The 24373-nt window shown below is 36.9% G+C and overlaps 2 protein-coding genes and 1 long non-coding RNA gene across 3 annotated transcripts in view; 2 read left to right on the forward strand and 1 right to left on the reverse strand.

Annotated features, from left to right (window-relative positions):
- Nucleotides 1-22015, forward strand: part of LOC113229979 — a 35995-nt gene extending 13980 nt beyond the window's left edge. Inside the window, exons 8-18 of the mRNA XM_026463681.1 lie at nt 1097-1161; nt 1288-1305; nt 2230-2350; nt 2675-2811; nt 7136-7186; nt 7282-7393; nt 8454-8584; nt 8773-8823; nt 9004-9112; nt 21632-21777; nt 21954-22015. Coding sequence (XP_026319466.1) covers nt 1097-1161; nt 1288-1305; nt 2230-2350; nt 2675-2811; nt 7136-7186; nt 7282-7393; nt 8454-8584; nt 8773-8823; nt 9004-9112; nt 21632-21777; nt 21954-22015 — 1003 coding nt within the window. The remainder of the gene's footprint in view (nt 1-1096; nt 1162-1287; nt 1306-2229; nt 2351-2674; nt 2812-7135; nt 7187-7281; nt 7394-8453; nt 8585-8772; nt 8824-9003; nt 9113-21631; nt 21778-21953) is intronic.
- LOC113230279 lies at nt 18980-19676 on the reverse strand. Its single transcript, XR_003310476.1, has 3 exons — nt 19620-19676; nt 19349-19470; nt 18980-19258 (listed from the first exon to the last, which is right to left on the reverse strand). It is a non-coding gene; the product is annotated as an uncharacterized LOC113230279 (long non-coding RNA).
- A 136-nt stretch (nt 22016-22151) lies between the features above and the next one.
- The window catches only part of LOC113230277, a 7842-nt gene continuing 5620 nt past the window's right edge, over nt 22152-24373 (forward strand). The window contains exons 1-6 of the mRNA XM_026464133.1: nt 22152-22255; nt 22362-22498; nt 22585-22635; nt 22728-23486; nt 23610-23753; nt 23833-23957. Coding sequence (XP_026319918.1) covers nt 22438-22498; nt 22585-22635; nt 22728-23486; nt 23610-23753; nt 23833-23957 — 1140 coding nt within the window. The 5' untranslated portion in view covers nt 22152-22255; nt 22362-22437. The remainder of the gene's footprint in view (nt 22256-22361; nt 22499-22584; nt 22636-22727; nt 23487-23609; nt 23754-23832; nt 23958-24373) is intronic.

Here is a 24373-nt window from a genome sequence, read left to right on the forward strand (position 1 = left end):
AACCTATTGCAATAAAACGGCAATTTCATACTTTAACCCCTAATATTTTCATTTCCTAAAAGACGCATATCTATACAAAACCAAATTTTACGGGAGAGAGTTTTAACGTTATTACTTTGTTATGTTAATGACTACGAATTTGATTTTGGCAGAGTAAGCATTAATGTATGTCGTCTACGGACTGATATAAATAGATTCCAGTAAATCATGCTAGTTCGGTTGCCACGACACTTACGCAGATTTGATTTGACCACGAACTGGAAAGTCTGTCGTAAGGTTCGCGATATTGAAATCAAAGACATTACAAATTGTTTATATTGTGGGCGTACTATGATACCTACAAGGTAAATATTTTAGTCATCAAAAGAAAAAATAATGCGAGTAGCATATTTTCTGTGTTATATATATATTTTTTAACAAATTAAACAATTTTCCAATCATACAATTATTAATTTTAGCGTAAATTAAACAGTGTAACAACTGTAACTAAAAAATACGTAAAAAATACCGAAAATTTACCTGTAGATGGATATTTTCGTAGAAATTGATTAGAACTATACTGTTTTATTTTTAATGTGTATTTTTACAAAATATACAAGATTCCAATTAAACAGTCAATATTTGTAATGTAATTTAGACAGTGTTATTACCATAACTATACTGTAATTAATTATTTATTATTTACCGCGTATAACGGTTTCCGCCCGCAATTTTGAGCAGAAACCGGGCACTTTGGATAAAAACGTTTTTGAAACCCTGGCGGGCCAGATTGTGTTTCAATAATCCACTGTCCATCTCTGCATCTGACGACAGATCCGCGGTGTTGTTATTTATCGATTTCTGACTTTCTGTTGATCAGTCGCAAGGCAGGACCCAATCAAGTAATTTTTAAAATAGTTTTGCATGCCAGTGCACGTAGCACTGGCATGCAAAACTCAAATTGGCTACATGTGTCAGATACACGGAATTATTCAATGCTAGTTACACGTAATTGCACTGCCCCGAACGAAGTCGTTGCAGATTACCATTTTTATACATGGTACAGACTATGGACCACGCAAATATTCCCGATTATTCCATGATGTTTTCCATACAGATACGAAACAGAAGCGCAACGAAAGAAGAGAGAAGAAGAAGAAGATAGACTGAAGGCAGAAGCAGGTACGAACTACCATACAGCCAATATGATCTTGTCACACCTAGTTTTGCGAAGGCCACTAATGCCGCTATGTATCAGTTTACATTGAAAATATATGGGTATACGAATCTCATTTTTTTTTGTTACAGAGGAATTACTACTTGCACGTAAGTACTGTGTGGCATAAGGACTCCTTTTATTTGCCAATTTTGTAGAAAAATGATCATAAATGATAAGTTTCTGTGTAATGTTCACAAATATTGTAGTAGAAATAAATAACAAGTAAGTTAACTAGAATTTTGTGACGCGAAATGAGCGTTTTTTTTAAAGAAGTTGTTTAATTTTCATAATACTTCGATCCTAAAATATTTTTTTTAATTTTTGCACAATTTTGCGCTTATGTGGCTTAAGCTCGAACATAGATAACCTCCTAATAGATGCCGCCTGTTGAAAATTTTGTACTGAACCGAGCTCACCAAATTCGGAAGAAGACAAGAGACGCGGGGAATGCAATTAAGACGTTCTGATTCGCTAGTTCAAATTGCACTTACTAATTTTATTATATTACAAATTGCAAGCTAGTGATGGGCAACCTTTACCAGTCTGCATCCAATTAGTCAATAAAAACGATAATATTGACACAAACACAAATTATTAAATTCTTCCATGCTGATCTGGAAGCAAAAGAAAAGCATAGAATGTCTCAGCTACTTATGATTCCGCGCGAATCATAAAAGCCGATTTAGTGCACTAAGTTATACTAAAATTTTAATAAAAACGTTTGCTAATCGTGGCTAAAGTGGGCTTGTCTTACTCAAAGCTCTGCCTACCCCTATGGGAGACAGGCGTGACGGTAGTATGTATGTAAATTATTGAATGATTTACGACAGCAGGATGATATTTAGATACAGGAAAAAAGGAATTGTAAGAAAACAAGGTACGTACTTAGATATTATAAGTTGTCGTATTTACAAAAGCATAACTAATGAAATTAATTATGGCGTTGAGTAAGTTTAACGTCATAATTGAAGGTTTAGGTCCTACAATGTAAGGCGATAAGATAAAACCTGAATTTGTTATTCATTGTACAGAAACAGATCCAGAGCGATATAACTGCTTACAACTGTTGTATAAAGCGTTGCTTGCGCGTGCTGCGCAGAATTTCCATGGAACTCCACCGATCTCTCTTACGCATCAGCAGGCTTATAACTGGTAAGTATTACTTATATTCCTTTTGTAAAAACTCAAAGAATTAATTAATTAATTGTTACAACTCGAAAAAATATATACACCTTTGCAAAAACAGAACGGGCACCTAGGAATCATTCGTTCGAGTACCTACAAATTCTAGTGTAAAAAAGTTATAATGCACACTAAAATAATTAAAAATTATTTACTAAGATAAAAAATCTTTAATTATTTTGGTTTTTTATTAGTGACCTTAACGGTTAATTATCTTTTACTATGCAATGGTCACAAAGAAAAAAAGCTTTTTGTCAACTTTCCACAAATCTTAATCGTTTTTTTACACCCTAGGTTGAAATTGAGAAAAAGAATAGATAAATCAATTTCCAACTCGCCGGACACCGATCGCCTGTCGAAGAAATTTGAGAAAAAGCTAGCCGAACTTGTTGTGTCATCCACACCAGAGGACTTACGGGATGTAATGCAAGGTATACCTACTACGTATGCAATACTAACCTTAGTACTAACTTCTGATGAATTACAATTCATCAGAGAAAAATCAAGCAATGCTCAAATAAGTAAATTAGCAAACATTGATGTAAAAATACGTGTATAAGTAGGTTTTGGTGGTGGTGAATCTGTGTACGGTTGCAGCGCACCAGTGACATGATCGCGTACTGTAGCTGAGTATGGAGGCGCCTCCAAATTAGACGCCTGTAGAAGCGCTGCAGTGGCGCGAGACGTGTCTACTAATTTTCATACAAAATCTAGTCTGCAAAAGTAGCGTGACTGTGGCGCTGCAGCTGCGCTTCTTAATATTGTATGAAAATGAGTAATGGCGCGGCTACAGTGCCACAGACGCCCAACTGCAGCGCTTCTAAAAGCATCTAATTTGAAAGCATCCTTATTCTCAGCTACATACAGTATGCAATCATGATACGCTCTTATGGTCTCGTTGTTGTTGTGTGCTAATTAATTGCTTGTTACCTAGATTAGGGGAAAAAGACTTGGTATTTGATTTTGGTCGTATTGAAATATTGTTTATGGATTTTTTAATTTTCGTTGTCGCCATGCTCTATAGAGTTAAACTTAAACTGGCTATGATCAAAAAGAGATCTAAACATTTTGGGGCGCGATGAATTGACGCATTTTCCAATAGGTACATTTTGAAGACGTGATTAAACAGTCTTAAAAAATGATGAGAAAACTAATATATGAAAACTATAATAAGAAAACTGTAGTAAGAAAACCTACATGTATGCATATTTTTCTTCCGTACAAACCATTGACCTACCAAGAAATGGACGTCGGGTCTAATACAAAAACCGCGAAAATTCAATTAATTTTTATGTATATTATTATTTCTTGAAGTGAATTTGTACAAAATTCACTTCAAGAAATAATAAAGAATTGGGCAGATACATACATACAATTATTACAAATGTGAAAATAAGCGTGTACTATAAGAAATGTACCGATATTCCAACTAAACGTAACTTCAAATATCCGTAATTCCCAAAACCGATTTATAGTAAAATAGTTACGTTTTCATGTAATTTTGATAATTCTCACGAAAATTAGAGCGAAAATTAGCTTTTGTTTTGTAATATTCCTTATTATTATTATTATTATTAATTTTTTTAGGAATATTACAAATAATATTCCTAAAAAAATTAATTTTATACATTATGAAAATTCGAGCTAACGTTATTTCGAGCAAATGTATTTTCTGACTTCTGATAGGTAATCCCAAGCCGTAAAATAAATACAACAATATTTTGTTAGTTATTGCTAACGTTTAATAAAAAGTCATTTTAAAAATAATATTAAAATCAACACGACTCTATAGTTTCTTTGTTCCAAATATTCGCTTATGTTTCGAACAATTGAAAATGAGCAAGAAGTTATATAAGCTGCTTGAAATTGACGTAATGAGTCTTTTCCCATCTTTTGCGCAAGCAATGTGTAGAAAAAGGACAGTTAGCTATTTGATTATTTTGTTTGCTTTTGTAATTTATATTTTCGATTAATTTATATATAAATTAAATACTATACAACTGTACAAAATAACACTTTTAAATGATAACTATGATAACACAACTATTTGTTTAGTGAAAATATGATACATTAACATGTTTTTACATTTACTGCAGTAATTTTTACAAGTTATTATTATATAGTACTGCATGATTGACAACCGCGCTGTAATTCGAACAAACGAAGATTGTTGCGCGATAGACGCTCTGTATGCGATTTTAACGCCCTATAAGTGCGGACACATTTTACTACGAACCCGACGTCCATTTGTTAGTAGGTCAATGGTACAAACGTATTATATCAGCTTGCGATGATTCATCTATACCCATCGACAATGGAGCAAGTAACAATATATAATATACGAGCCCTATACCCCACCTACGGTGGGGTCGGGTTCGGCCTGCGGCGCGTGGTCGGTTTCAGATTGCGGGGTGTACTTATACTCTTCGGTGGCACAGTGATTATTACTATGGGCGCTTGATGAGGAGGTTCCAGATTCGATCCCTGATTTGAGCCAAAAAAGATTTTTAAATTGGTTCTGATCAGGGTATTCTGGGTATTGCCCTCAGAATTATCGTTACTCTTGTCTCTCATAGTACAGGAAATTCCCTAGTTTGAAATCAGAAATTTGGAGTGCTTGTCTGGCATTTTTTCCCTAAATACTTCTCTTTTTGGCATAGCTTCCAAGAAAAAATAATCAGAGAGACGGTCGAAATACAAAAATGCTATAAATATCTTATTTTCACTACATCGGGAAGTATGCCTTACATTTTGCCTGTAAAAACTGCGCAGGGTGTGGAGCAACATTTGTTTGGAGACCTTAGGGCTAAGATGTATACTTTGGCCGAGCAGCTGGGATCCTACCTGATGCGGAGCACATTTACTGTCTGATACTCACCAAATCCACCCAACCAAAAATTCACTTGTACGGCGGCCATCTTGGAAAATGTGCGGGATCCAAATTTCGTTCACAGATACATACTATGACCCTCCATACACGATCGGATGTCAAATTTCAGTCGGATCGTGGCACTTTTATTTCGGGCCGCCATTGTAAGACCGCCATCTTGAAAATTTTTTTGCCTACAGTTGGCTCGTACTATTTTGTACGACATTTGTTTGAGCGCCTCTCATCTATCTCCAATACTCGCCGAGATATAGGCCTCGAAACATTGTTGACGGTAAAAAATGTATCGCGGCCTTATTGGAAAACGGAGATATCAAAAATGTGACCGCAAATTCCTATTACGGGGTCCCAAACATAGAAAAATGTTAAATTTCAGCAGGATTGGAACACATTTTTGTCGGGCCGCCATCTTGAATCGGCCATTTTGAAAAAATAATTTCGACAGCCAGTCAGATCCTGTCGCCCTCTACGATATTAGTTTCAACACGATCTACCTATCTCCAATAGTTTCCCGAGGTACTGGCCCCCGAAATTTGTATGGCGGCCATTTTGTTTCTCGAATTTTGAATTTTTTTTCACTTTTTGTAGAAACTGCCCAGGGTGTGTATGAATATTCGTTTAGAGACTTTGAGCCAAGACATATACTTTGGGCGGGCAGCTGGGGCTCCACCTGATGCGGAGCACTTTCCGAAGATTACGGTACCTTCTGATACTCATCAAACCCGTCCGACCATAATTCCCCTACATCATCTTTACCCACCCGCCCGTCTTCTAGGAGAAAAATGACGCCAAACAACAGAAAATTCACATGTATGGCGGCCAAAAAGAAAAATGGCTGCCATATTGGTCAGTGAAAGGTCTACCGGGAATGAAAAAGAAACAAAATTCGAAAAAACAAGATTGCCGCCCACAATAGGAATATGTGGTGGAAACTTCGATTTCGCCATTTTCCGAGATGGCCACCATACCAACTACCATACCCCCGTCGCCCTCTGACATTTCTTTAGATTTTTTTTCACTCTCAGTAGAAACTGCCCAGGGTGTGAATAAACATTTGTTTGGAGACTTTGAGCCAAGACGCATACTTTGGCCGGGCAGCCGGGGTTTCCTCCTGATGTGGAGCACTTTCCGAAGACTACGGTACTTTTTAATACTCATCAAACCCGTCCGACCAAACTCCCCTACAACATTTTTACGCACCCGCCCGTCTGTCTTCTGGGAGAAAAATGACGCCAAAGGGCAGAAAATTCACATGTATGGAGGCCATCTTGGAAAATGGCGAAATCAAAATTTTGAGCCCAGTTTCCCATTGTGGACTCCCATACACGGCCGCATGCCAAATTTCAGTCGGATTGGACCACTTTTTTATGGTACCCAATTTTGAGGGGGCAATCTTGAAAAAATGTTTGCAGTTGACCCCCACCGCCCTATATGACATTTGGTCGAGGACCCCCGCCTATCTCCAATACTCGCCGAGGTACAGGGCTCTGAAATGTGTATGATGGCCATCTTGTTTATTCGAATTTCGAATTTTTTTCACTTCCAGAAACTGACCAAGATGGCGGCCATTTTTAGTTTGATGACCCTGCCGATAGGTGTTATACTTTAGCCGCGCTGCCGGGGTCCTACCTGATGCAGTCTACTTTATGAAGATTTCAGATTTTTCTGGTACTCACTGGAGCCATCCGACCACGACTCCCGTACACCATTTTTACCCACCGCGACTCCTTCTGGGAGAACAACTATCTAAATCACTGGGTCAGTCACTCAGTGGTAATCGAGCTATATATAGTATAATAATAATAATTATAATATAAAAGTAAAAAATATAAAAGAAACATCACTAAAATCTGGCAACTTTCTTTCAGATGTGATCATCGAGTCATCACACAAATTAGCGGAGTACTTCGTTTCTGCTAGTTAGTGTTCATAGATAACTTAATATATTTTGATTATAAACTTAAAACATATATATAAAAATGTTTTATAAACTTACTTAATTCTTGCAATACAGATTACAAGGAAACCGTTAAGACTTTATTAATATCCGAAATGCAGAGAAAGGGCAACGAACTACTTATAGAAAACAACAGTGGCGCAGAGAGCTACTTCTATGCCGCCCAAAGGTAATAATATGTATATTAGCAATGTAATTCAGTTATTTCAAAATTTCGTTGATTTTTTTACGGAAATGTTTGTCGATTTACTCTATCCAGTTTAATTTTGATGTGCTTATACCACGTCCCAAGAAGTTTGTGCCTCTGTAAGGTATAAATTGATTCATCGCAATCCCTTAGCACCTCACATAGTACCGCCAAGATAGGTGTGTGTCCGAGGCCGTGAGTGTTAACGTAAACATATTTTTTAACTCTGTTTTTCGTATAATATAATATAAAATAATATTCCACACTTTTAGGTGGTCCTGATTACCCTTTGTATAACTTGTTTATTGAAATATTGCACATTGCTTTTCTTAGGGCGCTCCCTCATCGAGAACATTCGCCTTCAATGTAACATTCTAGATTCGTTTGCGAGCATTACATTACAAACTACCTCCCTAACCGGCGAGCACTCGCCCGTTAACATTCGTTTTTGAGCATTACATTACAAACTACCTCCTTCACCTTGTAATATAACATCCAAGATTCGATTAGGCTGCGATTCCACCAGAGATGTGCGAGGTAGCAAGGCGTGCGTGCGAGTGCCTCTAAGAGCCCGCGAGTGCTCGCGAGATCCCGCAAATGTCCGCGAGTGCCCTATCTAGCTGCCCCTACAACCACCTTATATCGTTGAACAATTTTTCCACCGAGAAATTTCTGTCTGGCTCAAAACTGGAACAAAATCCGGATTCGCGCAAGAACGGCTGGATGAATGAAATGCAAGTTTTTTTTTATACTATCTAGTGACGGGACGAAAAAATCGTGCGCCTGATGGCAAGCTACACCTACACAGCCTGTACATAACAGTTGCAGTGCCACTCAGAGCTTTAAACCGCAAAGATCTGAGGGGTACTGCCACTGCGCTCGTCACCCTGAGACATAAGTTGACAAGTCCCATGTGCCTATAATTTCACCAGCAACCTTACCCTTCAAAACCGGAACGCGCAGTAATGCTAAAATTACTGCTTGGCGGCAGAAATAAGGCAAGTTATCTCATTCAATGTAGGTATTAAAATTATTTTCGCAGATTGAAACTAGAACCGGGTTCTCTAGATGCTAACGAGCCGTGCTTCAAGATTGCATATGACTTGACAAAAAAGCTGGAAGATATGATGCGTCACCGCACTATGCCAAGAAAGTATGCCGTCACTGCTAAAGGTACACATGAAATCTTTACTTCAAATATTTACTCCAAACGCCTACAAAAAACGGAACGCATTTAATCATCATTGTAAAATAAATAAAGTTATTCACTGTCATTGAAAAACCAGAAGGTGGTACATACCGTCTATGCACAAGTTATTTACACCTAACTGCTTATCTGAAGTTCTATAATATTGTTCTAGAACACGTCAGGGAAGTTGCTGACTATTTGTCACCAAACGTTACGAAACGACGTAAGTAATAGCAGGTTTTGTTTCTTAAGCGTTAAAACACGTTAATGGTACACTATAGTCAAAATGAAGTTACAGGCCTATTGCTTAACTGAGTTGAGACTGACAGTGAAAGTGGACCACTTACGCATTTAAGGTGGGGTTTTCGTTAATATAGCTCTGTTAAAAAACAAAACTTTGCAGATGAAAACATCGAAGCGTACGTCGATTTATTAGCTGAAATGGAATCTACCGGCGATAAGTTACTTGTTGAGGGTGAAATTCCTAAGTCTTATAAAGACTCCGCTGCTTAGTAAGTTTTTGTTAAGAGTCGTACTTAACATTAGTAAAAGCTTTCCATTAAGGGCGGGTACATGTTAAAATTGAATAAAACAAGTCGTGTGTGAGATATCAACAAATTTCTGTGTTTTATTTAAAAGGCGTATCGAAGGATTTTTTGTCATATTCCGTTACATATGGAATATAAAATCGTTCAAATGGCCACCGCGACTTCGCTGGGAGACGCGCATCCGAGTAGCCTAATTTTCAATAACTTTGGCGCATATGATTAGACTGAATTTGAGTGATGAAATTGGTTATGTTGACTTTGAGAATACTTTCGTTTGCGGCTAATTAAGTAAGTATTAAGTCAATGGTATTAAGTATTAGACAACATCACACAACGTTGCTCTGATCCCAAAGTAAGTAGCTAAAGCACTTGTGTTATGGAAATCGGAAACAACGACGGTACCACAAACACCCAGACCCGAGACAATCTAGAAAAGTTAGTTTTCTACACTGAAGTTTCTACACTGACCCAGCCGGGGATCGAAACCGGGACCTCAGAGATGGCGACACCATGAAAACTGGTGTGCAAGCCACTCGACTACGGAGGCCGTCGAATTTAGTCTATTGGCATAGACTTGCGACTTAAGGAAACCCCACAATAAAAAGTACAACGGGGTTAAATCGCACGCTCTCGGTGGCCAGTTCGACAACGTGAGATAACCATGCCCTCAATCGCTCGTGCGGAATGTCCATTGTGGCATTAGCAGTTCGCCGTCTTAGAGGAACCGCACGTCGGTCACATTCATATCATAAAAAATTGATTATCATCGATCGGTAGCGCACTGCGTTGACGGTGATGGCAATGCCATCGTCGTTTTCGAAGAAGTACGGACCGATGTGTCGCCCACCACCCACACCAAACAGCGACTTTCTGCGGATGCATCGTAAAATCGGTGCAACGCGCGCATCGTTGCCATATTAGAACACCCATTTTGATAATAAATTGTTATTATTTGCATGTGTTGTTCGACGCTGTAACTTGCCTGATTTGTCTTTAGGGGCTGAAAAATAAACTATTTGACAAAAGCAGTCTCAACAACATAACCGCTATGAACTGTCAAAATCTAACCGCCCTTGATGGAAAACCCTTTACAATACTTATATACTTGTTGAGTTGTTATACGAATTAATTAAGTATATTACATTTTCTTAATTATTTGTTGCCTTTTTAAGCTGATGGCTCTATAATCAATGCTCAATAAATAGATAAATTTACATAATACCCTTCGTAGTACTTTTTATGTATTTAGTCATTGTGTCCGAACCAATAGGTAGGACGTTAAAATCGCATACAGAGCATCAATCGCGCGTCATTCTTTGTTTGTTCTACTGACAGCACACGTGTCGATCATGCAGTACTATCCTAATAAAAATTTTATAAATTTCTCAAAGTGCATAACAACAAAACAGGATTTTGTTTCATAGTTTAACTAAACAAAATATTGTGTTTATCGAGTTCTTTGGCGATTGTAACACATAGGAAAACCTATTTTTCCGGATTATATTATATGGATGATATATTTGCTTAAAAAAAAAAAATATACGCGATTTAAATCCGGAAAATAGTTTCATTTCCTAAATATATTGTGTTATCACAGTTATCATTTAAAAGTGTTATTTTGTACAATTGTATAGTATTTCATTTATATTTAAGTTAATCGTAAACATAAATTACAAAAGCAATCAAAGTTATCAAATAGCTAACTGCCCTTTTTCTACACATTCCATGCGCAAAAGACGGAAAGAGACCCATTACGACAATTACAAGAAGCTTATATAATTAAACTTCTTGGTCTATTTCAATTGTTCGAACCACAAGCGATAAAAACATTTAGAACAAACACAAGAAACCATATAGAGGCTTTGATGTTAATCATAATTAAAAATTTTTTTTTTTGATAAATATTAGCAATAAATAACAAAATATTGTTGTACTCGTTTTACGGCTTAGGATAGGCCGAAAATCCATTTACCCGAAATAACGTTAGCTCGAATTTTCATAAACCCAAATGTATTTTTTTAAGAATATTACAAAACGCACCTACGATAAGTTATTTTTTTTCTTATGAGCATCCAAAATTACCAGAAAGCGTAATGGATTTATTACAAATTCATTTTCGGGATTACGGATGTTTGAGTTTACGTTCAGTTGGAATCTAAAAATTCGAAATATGTACCGACATTTCATAAAGCACGTCATAACTAACAAATGTAAATGTAAAAACAGGATTTTGTATAATATTTTCATTAAACAAATATATTGTGTTATCATAGTTATCATTTAAAAGTGTTATTTTGTACAGTTGTATCGTATTTAATTTATACAGTGTGTTGATTTGCATTCTCGCCATATTTACACAGGTCATTCTATATCCGAAACTGAACCCAAACCCAAATCACTAAAAAAATCCTAAATTCTTATTTTTTATTGAATTGCGGTAACCAAATTTGATCCAAAGGTTAGGTTAGGTTAGGTTAGCACTTGCACTACACGTGCAATAGGTGCCGACAACCATTTGAACAATGACGTATGCACAGTATGCGCAGAAAATATGCATTTTAGATATATTTGGTGGCAGTGTACGAGTGGATACGGGGAGAGTATCGTATCGAGCGCGTGTTTGGTAGATCATCAGCTCACCTTGCGTATTGCGTCTGCATTCATCGCGCATACGTTCTAGTTTCTCACGAAATGCAACGTGGTTTGTGTGTGATGTAAACAAGAGTCAGTGCAAAAAAAACCGCTATCATGTACATTACCATAAAGTGCGTTCTTATGGCATGATGTGAAACATTTAGTTTACGCAGATTACGAGTGTCGAAGAATTGCGGCCAAAAATCTTCTCTAGTTTCTTTCTGCTTTTTCTGTTGTGAAGAATGTGCTAAGTTGAAACGAATCTCTGCATGCAACTGGCTCCGGTACGGAGCCTGCCAGAAGCTGTGGAGCTAGGTACATCTAGCACTACTTTCATGTAACCTAAAGTTGGTAAGTACCTAATCTAAGTTATAAAAATCTGTTTTCACTCAACTTTTGTAACTCATGTAAGTAATTAGTTGTGTTATAACAAGACTAGTACATAAACATGATTTAAAAATAGATAAATAAGCGATCGAGAAATATTACGTATCGCTCGGTGAAGCGAGTGGCGGGGTCACTGTCCTCTGCGGTGAGTACACTTGCGGGACAATTTTACAAAACTTTACTAGATACAATTAGTCACAATATTGAACAGAATATTTTTTAAATATCTGTAGATGATTTAGCATTATTTCTATTATTAATTTCTTAAATATGGCCGGAATGCAAATCAATAGCCTGTATATAAATGAATCGTAAATATAAATTACAAAAGCAAACAAAATAATTATACATATAGCTAGAGTCTGGCAAAGCTAACTCTGCAGTGATCAAGGAGCCAATCGCGCTAATTGTCAACGGTAAAACCAAAACCTTAAACCTCGCCAATGTGACACGTTGCGTACATTTCGTATCGCACTAACTGTCAAAAAAACAAAAACCAAAGCCAAACAAAAAGGAAACGTTAGACGTGTGACACGTTACGCACATTTGGTATCGCGCTAATTGTAAAAAGGTAAAACCCAAACCTAAAACGTTGCCAATTGGTATCGCGCTAAATATTTTAACGTTTTAACCACCTATGTAACCTTGGGGAAATGGATTTACCTTTGACAGGTTAACGTTTCTGTGGCAGTTAATGGAGAGTAACTTTTCACTACGTTTATCGTATATTAAAGATGTTCCACGGTTATTTAAATGTTTCGGAAAGTGTTTATGAGGTGGATGTGCCTAAGAACGGGCTTTAAATAAAAGAAAAGCATAGATAGACGATCACATTTAACATGTCTGAGGAGAAATTCCGCAAACGATATACCGTTTGTCAACGGAATTCATTTCAGGATTGGTGGAAGAACTATGCCTACATATTCCCGTTAAAGGACGGTTTGTTGCTTTGGATGTGGAGACAAAGGTAAGGGTTAAGTGGAATCCGATAGTTCTCAGTTTTGCATAATAACCAAATTTCTATACTGTGTAAATCATTATTAATTTTGTTACAGATTTTAATAGCTCGTATTGTTTTTAACAACTGGGGCGTACCAGACCCCCCGTTGGCAAGTGCTTATCACCCTTTCCCAAGCCAGTGTCAGTAAGGCACAAGCGGTAGCTGCTTCAAATAAACAAGTTATTATGAATAAATATTATAAATAAGCATATGCAGCTTCCCTAAATGGCATGCCGAAAGGGATGGTATTAAAAGGTGGTGAGAAAATAAGCTTTACAATGTACATCATCTTTGTTAGTTCTTGTCTTATTTCCTGTTATTATTATCAAATAAAAATTACAGATATAGGTAAAATATGTATAGTTGTATAAAAAAATATGAAAAGGTTACAATTTATCTCTTACACTTGAGTTTATACAACATCGTCCCCTTACAGTAAAGCCTCACATATGCATTTTCAGTTTGTTTTTACTGATTTTTGTTGAATAAAAATTAATAATGTAATAATATAGTATCTAAAAGAGGTATAATTTAAGTAATTAAAATGCTAACTACACCCATTATTGCATTTACTGTACTTTACACCATATTTTTATCTTTATCCTGAAAAAATACATAGAAATCCCATATGAGGTATTCATTCTAAGATGACGATGTATACCTATTGTAATTGTTTATTACCTTAATATCTAAATTGATGTATACTTTTAAGGGGTTGAAATAAAAAAAGAGTGTATTTTTAGTTTATTTATTGCCTCAATCTACCCCAAATCATCCTTCATTTCCAGAGCGATCTTGCTTTTTATTCTTCAACGAAGTCTGAAACAAAATATGTACACTTCTGGACACATCTATTGGCCCACCTTAGAGTTTAGGTTTCGATGGCCCCTACCGAAATATGATTGCTAGATTGAACAAAAACTGTTGATGCAGTTTTAAACCTGATACATTTTACCATCTTTTTCGATCGTATTGTTTTAAATTTGAATTCAGAATACCATACGACATGGAGCTACGCCTAACAAATCGGATATGCGCCTTGTTAAAGGCAATTGATTTTTGAATAAAAAACATGTTTTATCAAATAAAGGTTTAATTTAATAACGCGTGTTGTCTCCATGGGCATCTACCACAGCTCTCATACGATTAGGCATAGAGTTTATCAACCGCTCTATGAAATTTTGAGGGATCATCTCCCATTCCTCTTCTATGGCAGTTTTCAACTCCTGCATCGTCTGGGCAACTGGCTGACGAGCCCTAACACGTCTTTTTAGCTCGTCCCACATGTGCTCAATGGGGTTCATATCTGGGCTTCTGGCTGGCCAGTCCATAACTGTGATGTTCACATCCCGAAGATATTCCCTGACGATGCCGGCCGCATGGGCTCTTGCATTATCATGCATAAAAAGGAAATTCGGGCCCACATAGTCCGCGTATGGTATCACGTGAGGTTCTAAGCACTCACGAATGTACCTTTCAGCATTTAATGTTGGCAGCCGTGGTCCTGTAACAACCTCAAGTTGAGTTTTGCCGCTCGCGGATATACCGCCCCAGACAGTCCATGAGCCACCGCCATAAGCAACCCTCTCTTCAAAGCAGCATTGTGCGAAACGCTCTCCCTTACGTCGGTAGACCTTCTTCCTTCCATCATTGCCATGTAACACAATTTTAGACTCATCAGAAAAGAGTACACGGCTCCAATCTTGCTGTGTCCAATTTAAATAACTGCGTGCGAAATGAAGGCGCGCTGTTCGGTGGGCTCGCGTTAGTTTGGGCCCATTAGCTGGCTTGTGTGGTACCATATCGCGTTCTTTTAACCTTCTCCGAGCAGTTCGAGCGCTCACAGATACTCCGTGGAAGTCGCGAAGTTGGTTTTGTATCTCAATGGAGGTAAGGTGACGATTTCTCAAGCTGGTCGTCACGATGAATCGATCCTGCCTTTCAGTTGTGACCCGAGATCGTGGCCTTCCTTGGCGACGAACAAAGCCGCCAGTCTCTAGGTACCTCCGATAAACATTTCGGACCGCAGATCGACTTAAATTAAGTTGAGCACTCACGTTTCTTTGGCTGTGTCCGGCCTGAATAAGTGCCACAGCTTGGGCGGCGACTTCAGGTGAAGTATCCATAGATTATTGATAGAACCTCACCTTAATGTTAAGAATAAGTAATGTTTGTTGCAAAACCAAAGATATCAATCACTTTTTCAAGAATTAAATCCAAGTAAACCAATAAAACCAAGTTTTCTTAGTATTCGATTGTTTGATATCAACAAACAGGCTCCAAATTGTCTTTTGTTTCTTTAAATTCTGTGTTCGAAATTCAAAAAAAGACTATTGAATGAAATTGTGAATGTGCCAGGTTCAAAACTGCATAAAAACTTTTTGCTCGACCTAATATAAAATTTTAGCTAGGACCAAACGAAACTGAAAATACAAGGTGGGCCAATAGATGTGTCCAGAAGTGTATACCTAGTAAGATTGGAGACCTAAATTTAAGACTGAGCCACCCAATGATGAAGGGTGGTGAAGCTCTATACTCCTATGTGGGGTCTTGCTTTCTGATAAAGAGCAATACCTCTCATGAGAGTAGTGACAGGTAAAGCAGGATGGGTAGTCATATATATACAGTATGAAGCCAACATAAACGCCAGAATGTTTAGGGGCATTTTCAAAATAGATTTAAAAAAATGTTTATATCACTGTGGAAATATAAAGGGGACATATTTTCTCCAATCATCTTTAGTTACTAATGAAAATGCTTCTTCAATTTTTGTGACCATCTCGTTTGTGCTTGCCAACTTTTCTTGAGCTTGTAATTCAAATGTACATAAGTCTCATCTACATACACAATAGATTTTCTCGGTTCAACTGGCTCATTTCTTAGTGCCAAAATTGTTCTTATGTACCGATGTCTCCAAGCAGCTACTTCATCTTTTTCCATTAGTACAGTCCGTTCTTCGGTATTCTTCGTAAATTCATAACCCATATTCAATAAAATTCGCCTTAATGTTTCTCGGCAACCATCAAATTAGATAGCGTCTTTTAATTCTAATAATAATTTTGAAAGTGTTGGCACTTCTTTTTTGTCTAATAATAATTTTGAAAGTGTTGGCACTTCTTTTTTGGTCAAATAATATTCATCTATTTTATTTTTAATTCGAAATTATCAATGTTAACTTGAGTTCTTCCTTCTTGATCACGCTAAGAGTTCGTTCACTTACTCCTATAAAGAAAAAAAGGCTTTAATGAATTAATACTGTAAACCTCTCATAAAAGCGATTTTCTTCACATACTGACTTTCGCTGGAGTTGAAACTTCTAAATCACTTAGGTTTTGAAGAGCACTTTGCAAAAGAGGCTTAAAATAAAATATAAAATTTTAACAAAAAATCCGGGTGTGATGCCTTTTTGACTGAAACTCATACCAGGGTCTCCACACTTTTATATCACAAAACTTCATACACAGACGTACGCATTGTAATAATAAGTACAATAAAATTTTCTGTCAAAAATAAGAACAATACTATAATATAGTAAGTACTATACTATAAGTATATTATACTTATAGTAATTTACAAAAGTATCATGACTACTTCAACCAACTTACTGGTCAATGTTTTAATATCATCCAAATATTTTTGTTTTTGGATAAAAACAGAATCTTGCCGCTCCTTCACTATACGGAAATTACTTATCATTCTAAATAGTAACTGCCGCACATTACTTTTCAAAGGTTTTACCATTGTTTTAATTTATAATTATATATATACAGAATTAAATAAGAACAACGTTAACAGTTTGACACTTGAAATACCACGAAATTAACAATAGAGGACATGTATGAAATGTTGCAAACATTATCCTTTTAAGGGGTTGCCGATTTATTCCAAAGCAGACTAAGCTTGGCTGGACTCTAACTGTCCTTCTTCTACGCTTTGCATGCGCGACCCATTATGTCAATTTCAAGAAGCCTATATAAACTTCTTGGTCATTTGCAGTTATTCGAACTACAAACGATTGAAATATTTAGAACAAAGAAACTATAGTGTCGCTTTGATTTTGATCTTATTTTTAAAATGATTTTTTATTTAACTTTAGCAATAACTAACAAAATATTGTTGTACTCGTTGTACGGCTTGGGATTACCTAGCAGAAGTCAGAAAATACATTTGCCCCAATTTTCATTATGTCAAATGTATTTTTTTTAGCAATATTGCAAAACAAAAGATAATTTTGTCTACGTGAAAAGTATTAAAATTACTTGAAAGCGTAACAATTTTTTATAATTCGGTTTTCGGTATTACGGATATTTGAGTTTACGTTTAGTTGGAATACCGGTACATTTCTTATAATACATGCTTATTTTCACATTTGTAATATTTGTATGTATGTATCTGCCCAACTTTTTATTATTTTTTAAAGTGAATATGCACAAAATTCGATATAATAATACATATAAAAATTAATTACAATAAAGGGTGCTCCATTACTCTTAGTAATTTTCAGTCGAAGCTAAATATGGTGCATTTTGTTAAGTTTCCAGTAGAAGCTGAATTTGGGTTTTTTATGGCCCTTAAATTGTTGCAAGCATAATTAGGCATTACTGCAATGACGTTACAATTTAAATTAAATGTTTTAGTTTTTTTTTTAATTTCGTTACATGTCACTACATTTGTATCGGTTAACTTCGGACTTTTTTTCGTGGTTTTTGTTTTAGACCCGACGTCCATTTGTTGGTAGGTCAATGGGAGACAGTTATTTATATTTGCATTACATATTATTTTATTACATATTATATTATTACTTACACATATTCTTTGTATTTGCATTTATAATATCTGGCCAACTCTTTATTTCTTTAAGTAAATTTGTACAAAATTCAAAATAATAATAGGGGAGCGTCTTCCCCCACGCTACCCCTACTAAGGAAAATTGACAATAAAAGTCATAATTTATGCAATTAAAGTTTTTATTAGTTATGAACGTACGCTTCACATATCTGGGTACTAAATAAATAAATAAAAAATATGAAACTATCTATCGACGTAGATATCATGGCAATAAATGAAACGTGGTTAAGGGACGGTGAAGAGGGCCGCGCGCCGTCGGTAACTGGCTACCGATTGCGTCATATTCCCCGACCGCCCGCTGTGCGCTCGCGCGGCGTGGGGTTGGGTTTTACATACGACGGGGCGTTGTTGTCCGTACACTACCTCAAGGTTCAATTTTGGGCCCTATTCTCTTTATAATCTACAGCGCGGATGTCATAGATCAAATAAAATTCTGCAAGTATCATATTTACGCTGATGATATACAGATTTATATATCTTGTAAACCATGTGATACTCCTGAAGCCGTGGATAAGTTAAACGAGGATCTAGAACGTATAGCCTCTTGGTCAGATTCAAATTCATTAGTGCTAAATGGCTGTAAATCCAAATATATGGTGCTGGGTACAAAAAATCAAATAGCGAAAATTAATAGTCGTAACGTTACTTTGGCGATCAGGGGCGTGAACATTGAGCGAGTAACTGAGGCTCGGAATCTTGGACTCCGTATGGATGAAACACTTCACTTTGAGAATCATGTGTTAGGCATCGTCAAAAATTGTTTCTATAGGTTAAAGGTATTATATAACATCAGAAATTACCTTAATACCGACATTCGCATTAAGTTGTGTGACTCACTAGTTCTGTCAAAATTTAATTATATGGACGTGGTGTAGGGGCTGCGACTGTTGAAGCGCACGGAACAACTAATTCCGCGAGTGCAGAACGCCTGCGCAAGGTTTTGCTTTGACATATCACCACGCACGCACGTAACCCCTTACATAAACAACGCAAATATTTTGAAAATGAAAATGCGAAGAGATCTACACTTAGCTACAGTTCTGTTTGGGGTTATAAAATACAGAATCCCGTCTTATTTGGCTGACGAGTTGATATGGTCCCGGGATGTAAAGACAGCTTTCACCAGAGCGTCAGCTTGGTCGCTAGTCCTGCCGCGCTGTCGCACCGCCACATTCCGTGGCAGTTTCAAATTCGCCGCAGCGAAAATATGGAATGTTTTGCTGCCGTCGCCACTCCGTAGTCTACAAACGGTGCACACGTTTAAAAGAAAATACAAACAATATCTGTTAGATATTCAAAAAAATACCGTATAAGTTAACGTGGGCACTCACCGCTCTGTTTTCGACTTATGGCATTGGAGTGCGGCGGTCATCGTCATCAATGTTCTGCGTGCGGGATGGGGCAAGTGCGAATGGCATTTTTACGCTAATATTTTCGGTTGTTTATTTTGTTCCTGAAAAATTTTACTGATTATTACTATTTGACATATGACACAATTCTTATTTAATTTTTATATTTCGTAATTAATATACAATTCATTATACAATTAAAATTATTTATGATAATCTGCAATCGGTAGAAGTTTTAAATATTGGTACATACCTTTTATGGCATAGGAGACTGCACGCTATTATGCGTGGTAAGTACCTACGATACAGGACGAAACCTGTTTGCTTGCTCGTGAGCCGGGGTCCCCTCTCGCGCGCCTACCCGCTCGTCTTGCGTCGCCCACGTGACACAAATCTCGCAATTGATATCTTTTATAACTAAATAAGTCCCATTTTTGTTTGTTGTAAATAATAGACATTACATTGCATATGCTTATCACTGCATATATGTATCAAATGAATTATTTAAGTATTTTATAAATATAAGAGAACACACCATACTACATTATAGAAATATATACGTAATTTATTTTAGTTTAAACGCGACACACACGTCCGGTACTCACTCGGTTTTAGGGTCCACTGAAAATCAGCGTCACAGCCTTGTCCCGGCGGTGACATTAGCTGAGTGGATCCTATTACATACGCCACAGCCGCACACATAACATCTACTTCGTACAGCAATAGTGTTGACCAGTTTTATGATCGAATAATTATTTATTGCCAAGATTTTATTTTTAATTAATTTTATTTAGTTTTCTTTTTTTGTTATTCATTTTCTGTTTGTTTTAATTTAGTTTGTTTTAAGTTTTATTTAGTTCTGTTTTATTTTAATTTTTTTTTTACTTTTAATTTTTACTATTTATTATTGTGTTGTGGTGTTTTGTAATAAATGTATTCTATTCTATTCTAAACTAAAACAAAATATTTGGTTAAAACAGAAAAAACTAAAACATGTCATTCGCTCTCATTACCCCACAGTTCGGGAAATGGGAGCCGGTAAGTATTCTGTAAGTTAAATGGGAGCCATTATATATAATCAGTCTGGAAAATCAAAATTAAAGTAAATGAAATATGTAAGTTAAAAAGTAATGAAAATAAACAAGAAAGTGTTAAAGGAATAACCAGTGAATATTGCAATGGGACAAGGAGAGCCAAATAGCTCTCATTACCAGCGTAACATCGAATTGAAAAAGGAATGAAACAGTAAAAACATTTCTATTTTTATTGTGATTTCAAGCATAACTTCTAACATTTGATAGATTTGGTGACATAGCTCTAGTGTAAATACAAGGTAGTATCTATGCATTTTAATGCTTACCTCGGATGATGAAATTTAGCAAATTTTATAAGCGCGGAGCGAAAAACATACAATCTTCTCGTACGACTTAACGCGGTGTTCTACGGGGGCGCACACGGGGCTCGAACCTTGTCGAACGTTAACGAAGACATAGGAGTGCTGTTTGCACAAATACGAGCATTGGGAAAGTCCAGTTTAACACTGCTCTCATTACCCGATACCACACGTTCCCCTATATACAATGTGTTGATTTGCATTCTCGCCATATATATTTACAGAAGTTATCCGAAACTGAACCCAAATCACAAAAAAATAAATATCAAAAAATAAATACAAAATTCTTATTTTTTATTTAATTGCGGTAAACATCGATTCGCAATTACCTGACCCAAAGGTCATTTACTTTTGCACGGCACGTGCTGCTACAAAACTTACACGTAGAAGGCCGACAAAGGAGTTCAAAGGAGTTGCAACTAGATACAATTAATCAGAATATTGAACACAATTTTCAAAATACTTTTAGATGATTTAGTATTATTTATATGATTATTAATTTCTTAAATATGGCGAGAATGCAAATCAACACACTATAAATTAATTTATTGATTTACATTGACTTACAATTATATGGACGTCGGGTTCGCGCTAAAAAGTGTCCGCACTTGTAAGGCGCTAAAATCGTATACAGAGCGCCAAACTCCGCTTTAGTCTTCATTTGTTCGACTGACAGCGCGATACTGCGATGACATTACAATTTAAATTTCGAATAGGTTGACTTGGGACATTTTTTTCGTGGTTTTTGTATTAGACCCGTCGTCCATTTATTTGTAAGTCAATGGATATTTACATTAAATTAGCCTCCCCCACCCACAGTGGATTTAGTACAAGGAACCAAAATTTTCATTAAACATTTTTTTTTTTCATAGTTTAAGACGGCTAACGTCATTCCAAGATAAAATTTGTCAGCCAAACTCGAGTTTGCAAAGTGATATAGAAGGCAAACTTAAGACACTGATGTCAAATGCGGAGTCCAGAGTCCAAATGCGGAGTTATGGCAAATCTGTTATGGACAGTAAGTAAAACTATTGAAGGTCTTTGAAGGCCTTATTTTGAGTACAATATTTCTTACATTTAATTCTCCTCCAAAGTGCCAACCCTGAAAAATAAGAATTTAACTTTGCGATATCATTTGCTGACGACCAAATTAATACGTGAATTATTTAGTCATATTTACATTTTTACTTACAGACGTAATCACTGAAAATACGCGCTTGTTGGTATCCTACATAACACTGCAAGGTAATCAATAGATATTGTTTTATTAAAGGTAGATGTTATCTTTCATTTACCTTTTCCAATGAATCTCTTTTAAGCAAATAACTATTTCATTGTGTAGATGACACAAGTTTCTAATAGGCGTACTGTTATTATTGTATAGCGGAGAAGACAAAAGAACTTCAGAAAATCATAAAACTTCTGAACTCAGCTGGGGATGCGGTTCTCTTGCGACATGGCGACATACGCAAAACTTATCCTGACGCCGTTGCACTGTAAGTATATTAAACCGCATGTAGGTACAGACCTACATGCGGTGACAGCATTCTGCTCATAAATAAGTAAGTTAATATCTTATATTACTCACTCACGGATTTTTAGATTAAAAGGAAAAAATACTGATCAGCTTACTGTTGAGAATCCGGACCCCGTCGCAGCGAGAAAAATTCAAATAAAAATGCATTGCTTGATGCATGGGCCGACTGAGAGCCTAATTACAAAAACGCCACTCACAGAAGGTGAGTGAATGTTGATAATATCTATACAGAGTACATCTTCACTTGCACGATATTCAGAGTAATAAGTGACACGTCATTTGTTTCAGAGGTCCTCGAAGACGTCACTAACTACTTGGCGGTCCACCTGCTCAAGCCTCGTGAGTAGTTTTGCTGCATCGCTCTATGTGCTTATTTTATTTAAAATACACTAGGCAAAGACCATATGTTCTTTCTTGATGTTCATTTGCAGAAATCGTGAAAGTGTGCAAATGCATGAACAACGTGTTCGTGCAGTGCGAGTTGTGGTGTGAAGAAATCCTGCGGCGGGTGGCCCGACCTTGCTGCACGTGTTCGCGCCACGTGTCTTCACAAGCACTGGAGGATCTGATACCACTGGGCCCTCGCGTAGACTTCGAACCCGGTGTGACGAGTACCTTCGTCCCCGGTCTGGAGATCACGACGGGCCCATGCCCCTCAACAAGCTTCTCACGTAGCACCCAGCCATCTGTATGCCCCGGCATGATCCCAGAGGCTGGACCCTGCAGCAACCTAAAGCCCTCAACGCACACCTATTTCATGCACGCGGCTGAACACTCAATATTCTCGTGGCCGGGTCACAAACGTGCATCCCGTCTCACCCACCCTGCCCATACGACTACAGCTACATTGAGTGCCACCCTCCCCGCCCCCATCTTTACTGACTTGACGTCGACCGAATTGTATTTATCGTCGCCAGACTGGGTTGAAAACCACTTTAAAAGTGCCAAGAATAAAAGCCAGGAGGATCAAGCACCGATTACTACCTCCTCTTCTACCGACCGCATTCCTAGCCTCTCTAGCGGAAATTCGAGGGAGACGTTCGTATTCCAAACCCTTCCACCCAAATCTGTAAGCCGAGATGTGGACACTGATTGGAATGTGCTGAAGGTGCCGCATGGTTCTAGTCTGCATGAAAGTATCAATCGTCGCAGCGTGTTGCTAAAACCTAGCAGCTCTATTTCTGACACTTGTGAGTAATTCATAAACAACAACTAATTATCTTATCAGTCACGTCAATCGGTTTTAAATATAGTAAAGAATTTTGTAAAATATATACGTATATGTATATAATGTGTGTGTTTGGATTATGTAGCATCGTCTACATCGATCGTAACAACAGATCAGATGTCCGATTGGCATGCGATGATGGTCAGTCTTATGTGGAACGTGCAAGCGTGGCGCGATTGGCTGCAGGAGAATATCAACCGTGCTATAGCTTTTACTGATGTTTCCCATGGTAAATTCAATCATACTTGTACTATATTTTTAATAATTTGATTTATTTTTATTGCTTTTATTTTTAAATGTCCTTTAAGATAATGTCGCGGATTGGTCGACCTATTTCGAAAATACTTCGACGGAGGCTATGCAATGGCATCATTATAACAGTTTCAGTCATGCACTAACTATGCGACTTGCGCTCAGATATAAGGATAAGCGAGTGAGTGGATATATAGTATTTGTAAAGTATTAGATGGGCGTCAAAAATCCAGCCAAATGCAATCTCTTTGAGACTTACCAAAATGCACAATGTGTTGTCACATCAGGAGGTCTACTCTCGATCTCCGTCCGACATCCGTCCGAAACAATTACTGCCAAATAAGCAATACTTGACCAAATGAAAAGACGCGTGATGCGAATGAAGCTTCATATTTGATACTTGTCTTTTAATTTTGTCGAATATTACTTATTTGACAGTAATTGTTTCGGACGGATGTCGAGAGTAGACCCCCAGACTTGATGTCCTATATATATAGGACATCTAGTAATAATAATAGGGGTTAAAGTATGAAATTGCCGATTTGTACTAAAAATCTAAATTGTTTATTTTTTAAATTTTTAACAAATTTATTTAAT

This window comes from Hyposmocoma kahamanoa, unplaced genomic scaffold, assembly GCF_003589595.1.
Source record: "Hyposmocoma kahamanoa isolate Upper Pololo Valley unplaced genomic scaffold, ASM358959v1 63, whole genome shotgun sequence".
NCBI lineage: Eukaryota > Metazoa > Arthropoda > Insecta > Lepidoptera > Cosmopterigidae > Hyposmocoma > Hyposmocoma kahamanoa.